At 38.3% G+C, this 14,270-nt stretch overlaps 1 protein-coding gene across 1 annotated transcript in view; it reads left to right on the forward strand.

Moving 5' to 3' along the window:
- Positions 1-14,270, forward strand: part of tmtc2a (transmembrane O-mannosyltransferase targeting cadherins 2a) — a 50,790-nt gene that overhangs the window by 25,325 nt on the left and 11,195 nt on the right. Inside the window, exons 3-7 of the mRNA XM_030150325.1 lie at positions 9,661-10,501; positions 12,170-12,284; positions 13,096-13,181; positions 13,737-13,921; positions 14,153-14,231. Coding sequence (XP_030006185.1) covers positions 9,661-10,501; positions 12,170-12,284; positions 13,096-13,181; positions 13,737-13,921; positions 14,153-14,231 — 1,306 coding nt within the window. The remainder of the gene's footprint in view (positions 1-9,660; positions 10,502-12,169; positions 12,285-13,095; positions 13,182-13,736; positions 13,922-14,152; positions 14,232-14,270) is intronic.

The raw sequence follows: 14,270 nt of genomic DNA on the forward strand, positions 1-14,270 counted from the left end.
CTACTTGGGTGCCTGTGCATATCTAGTTTCCTCTTCCTTCCCTCAGAGGCAAACCAGCCAGCCAGCTGTTAGCGGTTCCTGTATGGTTTGTTTTGTGCACCTCACATTGTCTAGTTTATGTGGAAATTGCATGTGTCACATACTGTTTGCGTTTCATTAGGAGAGTAATTAGGAAAGCTGTTTGCCCGCGCAAGCCACACAGTTGGTGCATGAAGAGTAAGCTTTTCTCATTTGTCATCTGCTAAACAGGAAAAAACGTAGGCAGAGGGGATGTTTTCCATGTCCTCATAACACTGCCACCTTCCTCAGTCTGCTGCAGTAAACAGATACACAAAGCAAGCTAATCTAGATTAGGATCTCAACTGCAGTATACTCTGCATGTGTATTAATGGAAAAGAGGTCAAATAGGAAAAGCTAATCTTGAGTGAGTTGTTTTTTAAGGTCACAAACCATATATCCTGAAAAATGACAAACTATAGTGGATGGTGTGTTTGAATGGTCCAATAAGATCTAAAAAAAAAAAAAAAAATACATAGACGTACACAGATGTACACACACTTTTAGCTTCCTCTGCAGGTCTACATTTTCCCCTGGAAAACTCAAGTTATTTAAGGAGGACAGGCAGGACGCAGCATCTCATCTGATTATAGGCGTCAGTGTTTGGCTGGAAAGCCTCTTTGCACAGTCACTCTACATTGGATTATAGAAACTGCTCCTTAGTCAACATAATGACACTTGTAAAATGCATAAATAGAGTAATAAAAAGTCCCCTTGGGTTTACTGAGCAAGGACAGACTGCTCTGGATATGCGTGCATGCACAAGGATCTGTTTATAGCAGTTTCTTCTTGCAGAAACATCTATAAATACCTGTGTTTGCTGTTATGTCTGTGATGTAACGCTGAGTAGTACATCAAGAACATGAACTTTAGCAAACTTTTTTAGGAAAATGAGTATGTACTGCATCCAAATGGAAATGTGTTCTACCTGTAAAAGGCTTTGTCATCCCTGTGAGAGGGCTTCTTCAGTAATCATTTATGGCAAAGTGATAACCCTGAACTGTTATTAGAGGGTTTGCAGTGAGATGCAGCCCAGAGGGAGAGAGTAAAGGAGAGCTGGAATGATTTCTGTCCCTGTGGTGCTTCATGGGAAGGACTTGTGAGGTTATGTGCACCTGCCTGACTGTATCCATTCAGCTACTTGTAAACCCTGCTAGACTAGCTATGCAGCAGTAAGTCTGTGTTATTCGTCGACTGCTGGAGTAACAGAAAATAAATAGTCATGAACAGTTTTCATAAACAGTTTTCCCTTACGTAGGTATAAGGTTATGTGTTATTTTATTCTACCATTTTCAAGCCTTTGGGATTACAGCTACTGTTGAAATGGAAGGTACATACAATATATTTGAAAAACTGGCAACATCACATTGTACACATCCATTTAGTGTGAAGGCTTCAACGCCTAGAGCACTGTATCAGCAAAAAACTACCCCCCACCCAAAAAAAAAAACACTGATTAACAGCTGCACTGTTTCCTAAAAGTTATTTCTTAAAGTGAGCATTTATTTGATTATTGAGCAACTCCATCTGCCCCTAAATAAATAAAAAAAAAAACTAGAGACAAAGTGTCACATATGAAACCACAACCTACAAGACTTAGAGTATTACTTGTTCCAGAGTTCCAGTCTGTTGCATTACAATGTCAAAGATTTCATCACCCTCAGTGCCTGTCATAATCTGTAATGAAAAATCACATTTCCCTGTGCATTTATCACATGGGGAAGTAGTGATAGCACCAGCAGACTTAGCCTCCCTGCCCAGACACAATAGCTCCTGCCACCATCCCAGTGCCAGCCATCAGGTCCTGGTGCCAGCCCTCCCAGCACTGTCCGCCACCACCGCCAGCACATCTGGTTCATTTATCAATCCAGAAATGCCCTCCACTTTTGCCCCGGTCACGGTTATCTTGGCAGGGAGCTCGTTACGTGCCAGGGCAGCCACGGGGGCAATCATTTCCTCGATTATGAGCCAGACGTCTCATGACGCATGGGAACACAAAGGAGAGAATGATATCAAGAGAGAATAGGCGACAGAGAGGGAAACTATGCTGTCACTTCCTTTCCTTTATCTGTTCTTGGTCTTTCTCACTCAGTGTGTCCAAAAGGTACATTACACATGGAAAACATGACTTCTCCTGTATCACACTACTGCTGAGCCTCAGTAAATTGCTATTGTATTGGATGGTGACCATATAGGTAGAAATTCTGTGAGCAATACACAATTCAAGCACCTTGTGACATTTTCTGTCGGATACGTTTTTTTTTTTTCTTCACACAGTGAAGCAAAAAATAAATAAATCTCCTCTTCACATTACCAGGCTGTTACCTCACTGCAAACACAAACAATAAGGAAATGCAAATCAGCTACTGTGCAGTAGAGGGGACAGATGTGGTTTGGCCAGAACTCCATTTCTCATCCTATTAACTCCCTAATCAGACTGAGATGAGATTTCAAATGAGACAAGGTAGGAAATAGGTAGAGCTGGAAGGTAATAGATGAAGACAAAGGGAGCTGTGGAGTTAGCCCAGCATTCTGCTATGAAGGTGAAATCAGTCTGATATGCAGTCATTGTAAGGACACATCTGTATTTTTTCTTACTTGACAAGCTGAGTACAGACAAAACACACATCCTGAAATCACCTGGATGGACCATTGTGTTATTGTGTGTATTATGAAAGGAAAATAAATCAGTCTTCCTGTTGAACTTTAGGTAAACTGATAAACCTTAGTATGCAAATCACGCAAAGTTGAGCACAGATTTTAGGCAACTGAATTTTTAGAAAGATGCCAGTGATGATACCTTTTAAAGTCTGGAATTAAATTACCATAATCAAAGGTATGAAATGAAATGCACTTCCTTAAAAAAAGAAAAAAAAAGGATTAATTAGGAAGACTATTTTGTGCTCCTTCTAATCCTCCACATTCCACACATTTGGATATTTGCTCTGAAACATCAGTTTGCAAAATGAAAGATGACAGATAGCATTTTACTTGAGGCACATGGAAAATAAGGGGTTTCATATCATCCTTACCAGTGTGCAATTAAAGTCATATGGACCACTCCTCCTCATTTGTCTCAATGAGCACTAGAGGCGTGCAGATTTGGTCCAGTGTAGCCAGCTGACTGTTTGATGAATGTTGTGCCAATTATCCTGTAGCAGAAGCATTCAACTGTGAAATGATGCCCTCTGTTGCAAGTTCTACAGCATGGATATTATTTAGCTTAAACCCTTTAACATGCTGTAAAGTCAAATGCAGTGCATCTTTGTTCCATCTGGGACATATAAACATATTTATTGTGCTTGCAATTTGCACTTAAGTGGGTACTAGTTGGCTTTAAGCACAACTGTATGAAAGTCTTTTGAGTAACTAAGTCAGAGATAAATTTGGGCTAATTAAGCTAAATCAGATGCATAACGTCTCTTCATGAGCAACAAGAATCCCTCTGTTGTGTAAGCCTTGCTGACACTGATGTCCCTACAGTACTGAGACAAGAAGCTGTGTAAATGTCAAATTAACACCGCTGGCATCCCGGCTTTGATCACCTATCCTCATGGACAGTGTGCAAGACTTCAACCTACGACCCATCTCATTACTCGTCTTTGTGCGAACAGCAGCAAGGCTTTCATGGAGAGTAGTGTGGGGTAATTAGGTCACTCTATCAAAGTCAGGGCTTTCAATGCCATCCGTGGTGCTGTCTGATGACTTGGGTGAGTTGCACCAAGTCAGCAGAATCCAAAAGACATTAGAGAGCTGAAAAAAGAGCTGGATGCATGCCTCATTGTACCTTTCATCACAATTTAGCATGTTACTGGTAATTTATCAAATATGAGCACTGTTAGATGTGTTCTTTACAAACAATCTGTCTAAAACTTTGAAGGCCTTTCCATGTTTATGAAACTGAAAAAGAATTGCTCCACAGTGGAGTGATATAGGTGCTCTCTCAACTTTAATGTAAGATTTTTCCTTTAAATATAATAAATGTCCCTTTGTAAAATATTTTAAAGGGTGATTAGCGATGATAGATTGGATATTATGGATAATATATGCTTGATTTTATCATAATCAGGTTTAATATGTCCTAAAATAGATTTCAAAGCACTGCAATAAATAGGTTAATTGGGTTTTTTAAAGAAGCAATAGAATAAAACACACAAAGAATCAACTCATACTGGAAAGAGTTACGAGCAGTTCAAATTGGACATGACTTTAACAAGAAAAGTTGAGAAGTTTGTTCCCTCGCTGTGTTGCGTCAGTCTACAGCTGCTTTAAACAGTGCACATATGAAGTCAGCCGTTTCCCACTGTTACTTCAGATGTGTTTTAAACACTCTGCATGCTACAGTGTCAACATGCAGACCACACACTTCTGGAATTAATAAAAGCAGAGCTAATAATGAATGACACTGTTGAAAGATGGCTTATGAGCCTAATATGTTTAAGTATGGAGAGAATGAGAGAAGGGCTAATTCAAGAGTGAAAGCATAAAAAGTAGCCACAGAAATTGACGTTGAATTTCCAAATGAGGATCCAAAGTGGAGGAGATATGTAAAAGAGCGTTAGGTTCAAAGACTTGGAGTAAGCCAGATATTGTGTTTGACAGTTGGCTGCGGATTATGCCAGCCATCCTTCATGGATACACAGTTTTCATGAAGTTCAATCAATCATCTAGTGTTAGTTCTAAAGAAATCCAGCCAGGAAAAGCAGTAAAAGTACTGAAAATAGCGAAATTTAAACAAATCCTCTTTTAAAAACAGATTCCTGTGTTATTTATGTGTTCTGTTTACAGTGCCAGATTGTACATTTAGGAATTGGATGATGTGAAGTGTCAACGTTAGTGTATTTATGAAAGTTATTAAGTTTATAATTGATCAAACAAAATATTTCACCCATTAGACTCCTGACTAAATCAGAATTAGTTTACAAGTTAGCAAAGCAGTATTTACCAGGAAGTATTGATTTAAGTAGATAGTCCTTCCCCAATCTGAAAATGAGCTTGGTCACACAATACCGGTAAAGTTGCCAAGTGACTGTAAGCTGTATTATACACATAACTTAATAAGGTAATTTTCTCAGTATATGGCCTGCGTAGAGATGCAAAATATCTGTCACGTAAGTTAGAACTCCAGTAGATTTACAGAAAGTGGTAATACTCTGCCTTCACTGCTTCTGCATCTAAGCTCCCATGCATGAACTTTATTGTGTCAGTCAACGGCATGAATAGCGTTGGAATAGCATCAGAAAAACGCAAAATTATACCAATGAAATGTCAATATAGTGGGTCATTTACTTAACCTGTTTAACCCTGACCATATTTTCAGGGGAAAAACACCTAAAAAGACATACCCAAAGTAAATGAAGAATTACTTCACAATAATAAGGTTCATATGGATGTTCTTGGTGTCTATGGACATTTACAGACCTCACAGAATCTATTCCCACTGTCTAAAATACTGTATGTATTACTATGCCTGAGTGAACTGTAACAAACTAAAAGAGAAATTAGAATTTTTTATCCTCGTCTGTTTTTTTTCAGCTGGATTGACGATGATATGCATAAATTAATTGTTCAAGTCGGAGATTTTTAATAACATATATTTCACCCCACAAAGATTAAAAATCATGTTTGAACATTAAATGTTCACACTAAAATACACTTTTGATGTACTTTTATTAATATTAGGGCCTAAACTTTGAGCAAAAGTTGAAAAAAACATCCATTGTCCTGATTTATTATATTTTTATAGTAGATGAATATTAATATAATTTTTTTAGGCCCGCGGGTGGGCCGATAGGGCTAAAGGGGTTTTAAACAGCCAAACACTCTTAGCTTTCAGAGAGTGACTGCATACAATGCTAATATGCTAATGCTAACTGGATAGGCTAGTGGTGTGTGCTAATAGTAGAACTTCATGGTAATGCTAAAATTAAAGATGTTTCTGACATTTTACAGGGTTGAAACTTATCAAAATAATGCCACAATTATACACTGGCATAACATTTAGCTTATGTGTTAGAACTTACAGGTTGTGTTTGGCATTAGTGAACAAAGAAGACTTTAGTATGACTCATGGATAAAACAGGGAACAAACTTGCTAGCTACTTCCTATTCAGTTTTACCGCCAGTTCATGTTTTCAGTTTGACAGACATCATCATTAACCCTAATATAGTATTAGTAAGGTCCATAAATAATACTGAAATAATTAACTTGAATAAATATTAACAGGCTTTGAAAACAAGCAGGACAGATAGTAAGGGTGACATTCATACGTTAGGCCTCTTGTATGCCTGCATTTTCTTGCTAGAACTTAAATATTCATGAATAGTTTGAGGGCAGTTACATTTTTAACATGCTCTCTAAATTTCAGGACTACCAGTGAGAGCTACAGATGCTCACTTTATGGCAGTGATTTATTTTAATACTGCCCTACGAGTATAACAATGGAAAGTCTTTGATTTCTACTTCACCGCAAAGGCAAAAAGCAGCCAACAGTGAAGACTATTTGTCAGGATAGTGTGCTGCAAATATTCTTCTGACCATAGATTGGCAAGCTGAGATGGAACTGTTTGGAAAGTCAATAAATCAACAGCTTAGTAGAGAGGATAAAAGAGTTTTCAGAGCAATTAGAGGGTGTAGTATAGAGGGAATGATTCTGTTGTTAAAGGGCAGTATTGGTTATTGAGGTACCATTTTCAACTGACCACAGCAGTTTTGTTTTAAGGGAGAGGAAGGGTCATGCCATGTTGGAGGCGTACTGGTCACTGCTCTTATAAGAGACAAGAACTACACACACAATACAAAAAGTTTACTCCAATAGCCAACTTCATCTGTTTTTCTTCTAAAAAACAGTCTTAGAAAGTTTGTATTAGTTTGAAAATGGTAGATATTTTCTGCTGTGTTTGTAAATTCATACATCATTGCAAAGCAAAACCAACCATGCTCTGCAGTACGACTTGCGTGTGATTGATCGGGAAGTCAATTAAGGAACAATTTAGAAATAGACAAGGCAGTGAGGGGTAAAATGAAGCTCATTCACCTAAATACCACAAATGACTCTGTTACTGGAATTGGCTTATCTTCTGATACCAAGCAAAATTGGATTTCTCAGACAGTTTCCTCCCTTGACAGGCAATATAGGCTCATCCATCAATAAGCACATCCCCCTTTTGTGTAAAAGGCACTCTCTCTTATCCTTTGTGTACCACCTTTCAGTGTTCTAAATCAATATCCAATTTTTTTTCCACTTTCTGTTTCTCACTGTATCTGAGAGTGATCCAAAATGTTGAACTCATTGAACTAGTTCCTAAGTGACTGTCTTTAACTAGTTACATTTCCTGCCTCAGCTAACCTCCTCAGGGATCATGCTTTTACACTTTTGATCTGAAGGAATCAACAACTGAACTGGAGCCAGTTGATCAGGCGAGTCAACGTTAAACCGCTTATTCTAATCCCTCTATAAGTTTGTTATGGATAACACATGAATTTAATCAAGCATGCTGCAGTCCAAAACATGACAAATGGAAGATGGTTCCTTGCTCCATACGAGTGTTAAATCAGATGATATCTGTATTTGCAATGCATTCAGAGCCGATTACACCGAAACTTTGAATTACTACAGAAGTATGTAAACGCGTCATAAAACACTGGATGAATGCTTTGAATAATGAGGCCTGTAATTGCAACTATCGCTTATACCAGAGATGATAACACAACCATTTCAACACCAATACATAAACCACTGTATAAACAACCCTTACAGCACACACAAGTACACTCAGAGGTGTACACACATACTGCACAAACAGTTCTATTTCCCCCCGGAGAGGTTCAAATAAAGTTCATATTACACTGGCGCTCAGAAATAATAAATTAGGTCACAAAATAGGAGGTGAGGAATATCCTAACAATCTTCACTCACAATGTTATGTCATCGTTAGTCCACTGGATAAATAAAAAGTGACTAGAATGCATATTTTTAAGACTAAACCAAGCTGTCTTTGTCAGTAAGCCATTTCTTATACTACATTCCAGTAATCATGGTTTTCCTGAAGTAATGAAATCTGATTTTCTTAATCCTGGCATAAGAACACTGCTAAATCAGATTTAACTAGTAATTGATTTCAGAAAGCCTCACATCAAAATCAACTTGTGCATAAATCACACATGACAGCATCTGTCAGACAGAAAATGAAAACTGTTCTAGTCATTGCTTTTGCAGCCACACCTCATCCTTTTCTCCTTGTCACTCACTATGTCAGCTGCATGTAAAACACCGGTGATAAACTGTCAAGAGGTCAGGGATGTGATCATACAACCTTGTCATGTCCAAACAACTGTAACTCATACTGCAGACTTGCAGACATCTATCCAGACCATTGTCAGGCAACTGAAATGAGTTATGCTTTGGCTCTGGGGTGTATCACATAGTTCAGATTTCTGGATTTGAACCTAATTTGATCAAAATGACTTTCCCCTGATTCTGTAAAGAAATTGTCCTTCATCAGATGTTCTCTGCAATTTGTTCTAACAGTGCATCAATATACCCATTAAGTTCATTTTGAGCTTGTGCTATTTTTAATATGCGTGTAAAAGAACTGTTTAGTTTGGGTTGCAGTGAGTTTAGGTTTTGGCTTGTGACAGTTTAGGTGTTAAAGGTGTTGCGTGACAGAGGACCTAATGGTGATCATGCTACAGAAATAATACTCTTATGAGATGTAAACAGCATCTACATACCAACATAGTGAGTCCTAAGCTGATTACCAGTCACACTCACTGGAACCCAGTCAGGCAACAAGAAAAGAATTAGAGGAAAGCTCCTCAAGCTACAAATTTACTTCAAAGTTGACCCCAACTGGGTCAGAAATGGAGGGTGCTTGGATTACGAATTTATGGAAAGTGCTAAAAGCATACAGTATCTCACCATGGTATCTTCTATCAAAGCACTGTTTTCTCCATTTTTGATTTTGGACTTGATTTCCCCTGTTATCCTCAATAAAAGTTCTTGTCTTGTCTGTTTAAAAATTTACTGGCAAACCATATGTCATACTCATAATACATATTTCACCAGCTGGAATATTCCATTTAAAAAAAACAGCTGCTGACTGAAAGTGACATAGCTGCCTAAATCCAAATGTGTCTTTCAACAGTTTGGGTATGTCATATTTCACATTTTCTCCATATAAACAGAATGATGTTGTTTTTGGCTTTGGTGCATTTTAATTTGAAGAACTATGTCAATGCTATAGAGCAGTGCATAATTGTATGTGAGCATGGTTTATGTTCCAGGAAGCTATCAAAAACATTCCAGAGACAGCAGTATGTACTGTAGTTTCTCTTTATAAACAGCAGTGGAATAATGAATGTTTTTAGCAAAGATGGATATTGAAATCCAACTTTTATAGTTCATACTGAGATAAATACATATTAGACTATTGTTCCTGCAGTGTGAGTCTTGAATAACAGGAATTAAAATGATCTGCCTAAAAGAAACAATTTTACTTGCTCTGGAAGAGAGACAAAATATTGTGGTGTTAAACAAGCGCCTGTGAATAGAAATGTTGATTTAGGTTTTTTCCTTCAGTGTATTTTTTTTTCTCTTTCAGAAAAAGAACATCAGTGTTTTGCTGAGTCTCGGTGCGCTGGCTTCCTGGGGAGTGATTCTGCTGTCAGCTCGCCTTTACTGGATGGGCAATAAGCCTCCCAACTTCTCTAACTCTGACAACCCTGCAGCTGACTCATCTCATTTTCTCACTCGAACACTAACATTCCTCTACCTGCCTGCCGCCAACACCTGGCTCCTCCTCTGCCCTGACAAACTCAGCTTTGATTGGTCCATGGACGCTGTGCCCTTGGTCAGGTCTCTGGCTGACTGGAGGAACCTTCACACTGTTGCCTTTTATGGTGGATTTATCCTTTTGGCTCTTTTTGGTCTCTATGGCCCTGCATCCAAAGTTAAGGAGACCAATGGGAAAGCCCAGGTCACGAATGGGAAATCAATCACAAATGGAAATGGCTACCATGCCGCTGACACAAACCATAACATAAACTCCGAGCAGGGGCCGCCAAAGACCACCCTGAACGGGTCAGCTGGACTTCACCAGTGCCCTCAATGGACATCTCTGCCTCCAACAGAAAACCTTGTACTCTTCTCATTATGCATCCTATCATTACCATTCCTTCCAGCGACCAATCTCTTCTTTTATGTAGGATTTGTAATTGCAGAGAGGGTACTATACATTCCTAGTATAGGCTTTTGCTTACTGGTTGCTACAGGTGCAAGAGTCTTATATGTCAGACTGAGGACTAGTGGCAACAAGGCCTTAATTTTATGTCTTTGCGCAGGACTAGTTCTGCTGAATGGACTCAAAACTATTCAAAGAAACAGGGACTGGAGCAATGAGGAGAACCTCTACAAGTCTGGGATCACTGTAAACCCTGCTAAAGGTAAAACAAAAAAGATCAAAAAGTGTCATCACTAGGCTCAAGTGTAGCCACTTAATACTCACATCGCACCATAACAAAGACTGTTGAAACCAGAGGTAAATGAGTTAGGTTTGTTTAGTTTCTCTGATGTAAAGTGCTCGAAAGGGTAAAAGAGGATTCTTTCTAAACATGAGCGCTAATTTCTTATTTTAAAGGCATAATATGTTCAATTTTCCTCAAATAAAAACCCATTGTACAGACTCATACAGTAATAATCCCTCTTTCGGTTACCATAGATTTAGAACATAACCACTTCGAAACAATTAGGACAATGTTTTATTTCTCTTGACGGCTGATCCTGAACAAAGGGGGTGGGGTGGGGGGTATTAATGTTTCAGTCATCTGATAATTCTTGTTATAAGCCTTTCTTTGTAATGTTTGACCGAAGTCCACTTGCATTTTTTTTTTTAGCATTTACAGTTTATGTAGACCACAGGGAAATGCCCTAAAATTGATAATTCCATTCAAAAAAAGAAAAGCATCACTCCTTTAATTTATGTACAGTATACATGCCAAGTTCAGTTTTTCTGAACAGAAGGCAAACACATAGATTTAATTCTATACATTTCCAAATTTGATGCCATTATGTGACTCTCTTTCCTCATACAGTCGTATTAGGTTATAATTAGGTTATAATCTCCCAACTCAAAAATCACACGTAAATCTCTTCAAAACCATTTGCATTTTAATGTGTTTTTTTCTCAATGACAAATGAGAAAAAAGAGTAAAACCTTAATGCTCCACAGGATTCAAACCCTTGTTTCCTTGGTGGCAACACCATAACCTAACCTCTAGATCACAGACCACCTACCCAAATGGAGCGCTACATTATGATTACTGGGCTCCAAATGGCAAGGTGGTGTTTTAAGTGTAACAGACTGGACAGGACTAAACTGTTACCTGCACAGGTTAAGTATCTGCTTTGTGTTCCTTCAGGATTCCTGAAAGTATCTGTCTTTTACTCAAGACAACTTCACAAACCAGCGAAAAATATCCAATCACATGAAAAAATAAATAAAATAAATAAATAAATGTGACTGGCTACATGACAAAGAAATTAACGACTCCAGATTAATCTTTAATCCTTCAACGAGAGGAAAACTACCTGTTCTGAAAAAACTTTTATGAACCACATACACAAGAATTTTATCAGCGCCCTGCAGAACAGAAGGTAAATGTTCACACAGAAATTAAGTAAAGTTAAAAACAACCTCAGTAAATGTTTACATGAGCTACACGTTGAGTATTACATTAAAATAAGTCAAATATATTTTTGTCTCAGATATACTTTATATATAGGTTTTAATAGATCTTCTTAATGTAATCTTAAGGACCTGTATGGACCAACCACCAACGTTTAGTTCTCTGATACACTAGTTTGTTCTTACTAATGCCACTAAAATTGTCGAGTTCATTCAATCTCCGTTCCTCCCATTGTTGTGTATTTAGCCAAGAGGAAGCATTAGACATTCAGTGGAGATCTGTACATATTATGTCTTTAAATAACAGTTTTTTGGGTTTTTTTGTGTTCAATTAATGAATGACAATATTAAATCAAAAGCATTGTTTTAATATTTCGCTAACATTGTATCGTTTCACTCTCTTCTGACTGACACGTGTCTCCTTTAGCCTGGGGTAACTTGGGGAACGTACTGAAGAACCAGGGCAAGATGGTGGAGGCAGAAAAGGCGTACAGAAACGCTCTGCATTACCGAGGAAACATGGCTGACATGCTGTATAACCTGTGAGTGTTAAAGATGCTCTCCTCCTCCTCCTCCTCCTCCTCCTGTTTGCAACATCTTGACACAGACGAGTAGAAATCCCTCCCATCCATCACTTGAGATTACCGTAGCAGAACAAGAAAGGAGAGAAAATAGACAGAGAAATGGAAATGGGAGAAGGGCTGAGGCATAAAGACAGAGAGAGAGTGAGTGACAAGAACCAAAAGACAGCAAAAACAAAAATAGATCTAATAGAGGACAAAAGGAGCAAGTGAGGCGCAAAGCAAGGTATGATGCAAGAATTTATAAAAAGGTAACTTTGTGTGTCCCTGGTGGCTCTTTGTACCTTCTGCTGCTGATTTGATTAGTTGTGGTTTCATGGGCCCTGTGGCAGAACACAAAAGCCACTTCCAACCCTGCAACTTGAGGTGTCAGAGGTGCCAAAACCTCATAGCAGACCCATGTCTCTAGCTCTTATGCTGACACTGTTTTTCTACCAACTTCTCTGTTCCCTCTCAAGTTACGGGTGTCAGGAAGTTGGCAAAGCAACACAGGGAGAGGGGAAAACCAAAATGATGTTTGTGCATTCTTTACAACGGAGGTGCTATTTGAAAGTGATGGATGGTTGCATTTATTGGGTAAAGCATTGCAATATTGAGTAAAAGATACAAAAGCTGCCAAAGCGTTTTATTATATTTTTATTACCTTGATTCCAGCCAAAGTCTCCTCATCACTTTGGCACACCATAATTTTGGTCATAGCTTACTTTACCTTGACAGATATTAAAGAAAAAAGACTAATCCTCTGTTTGTTTTTTGTTTTTTTCTATAACAGGGGTTTGCTGCTTCAGGAGAATGACCGTTTTTCTGAGGCACTGCATTATTACAAACTGGCCATTGCAAGTCGGCCCACACTGGCATGTGAGTGAGAAGAAATGAATTATGCCTTAATATAATTCATTATGACTGAAGCGCACGTGATTAAAAGGCCAGTTATCAGCAATTAAGATGTTAATATGTGACACACAAATCGGAAAACTTTCTCTTTGGCTGAATAAAACGTGAGCTAAGGGTGCAAGTGTCAATTTTTATACTGAATTAGATGTTCTTTAGCCATGTGGTCTTTTAAATCCCATATTGGTGTAATTCAGTAGAACAGTAAAAGGATGAGTTTCAATCTCACACTTGACTGCTCACATGTGTGATGAGGCCCCATCTTTTACTGTAACAGGCTCTGGTCAAGGACATTTTCATGAGATAGGACAGATTTTTTTTTTTTTTTCATCTTGATTGGGTATTATGACAGTCTTCTGCCATACCTCAGTTTTATTTTTTTCACCATAGCTAACATTTTTTTTTTTTTTTTTTTTTTTACATTTGCTTAAATATATATTTGACTTCATCCCCCTTTGGTTGTATGTATGATGTATCTTCCAGACTGTCCTCATCTGTGTATACCCCCTGTCTCTCCCACAGCTGCCTATCTGAATACAGGTATCATCCTAATGAACCAAGGCAATCTGGAAGAAGCTAAACGCACCTTCTTGACTTGTGCTGACATTCCCGATGAGAACTTGAAGGACCCCCATGCTCACAAGAGCTCTGTCACCAGCTGCCTGTACAATTTAGGAAAATTGCTCCATGAACAGGGCCAGCAGGAGGTTAGTTTATTTAAATAAATACACCTAATGTAAACTCACAGTTTAACACTAAGACGTTACTATACACAGAATAAGGAGGGTGTTTTTTTTTGTTTTTTTGTTTCTTTGTTTTTGTTTTTTTTTTTGTTTGTTTTTTTTACAAAATAAGGATCCATCAGTTACCAGGCCTGCATAGTGCTGATAAGAAACAAAAGTTAAACTTGCTAAATCACCTTTTTTCTTCCACTCCAGGAGGCCTTGTCTATTTATAGGGAAGCAGTACAGAAAATGCCCAGACAGTTTGCACCACACAGCCTTTTCAACATGATGGGTAAGTTACTGTTGTAGCCTGCCTCACCCTGGTCCTTAT

This window comes from Sphaeramia orbicularis, chromosome 12 (genome assembly GCF_902148855.1).
Source record: "Sphaeramia orbicularis chromosome 12, fSphaOr1.1, whole genome shotgun sequence".
Classification (NCBI taxonomy): domain Eukaryota; kingdom Metazoa; phylum Chordata; class Actinopteri; order Kurtiformes; family Apogonidae; genus Sphaeramia; species Sphaeramia orbicularis.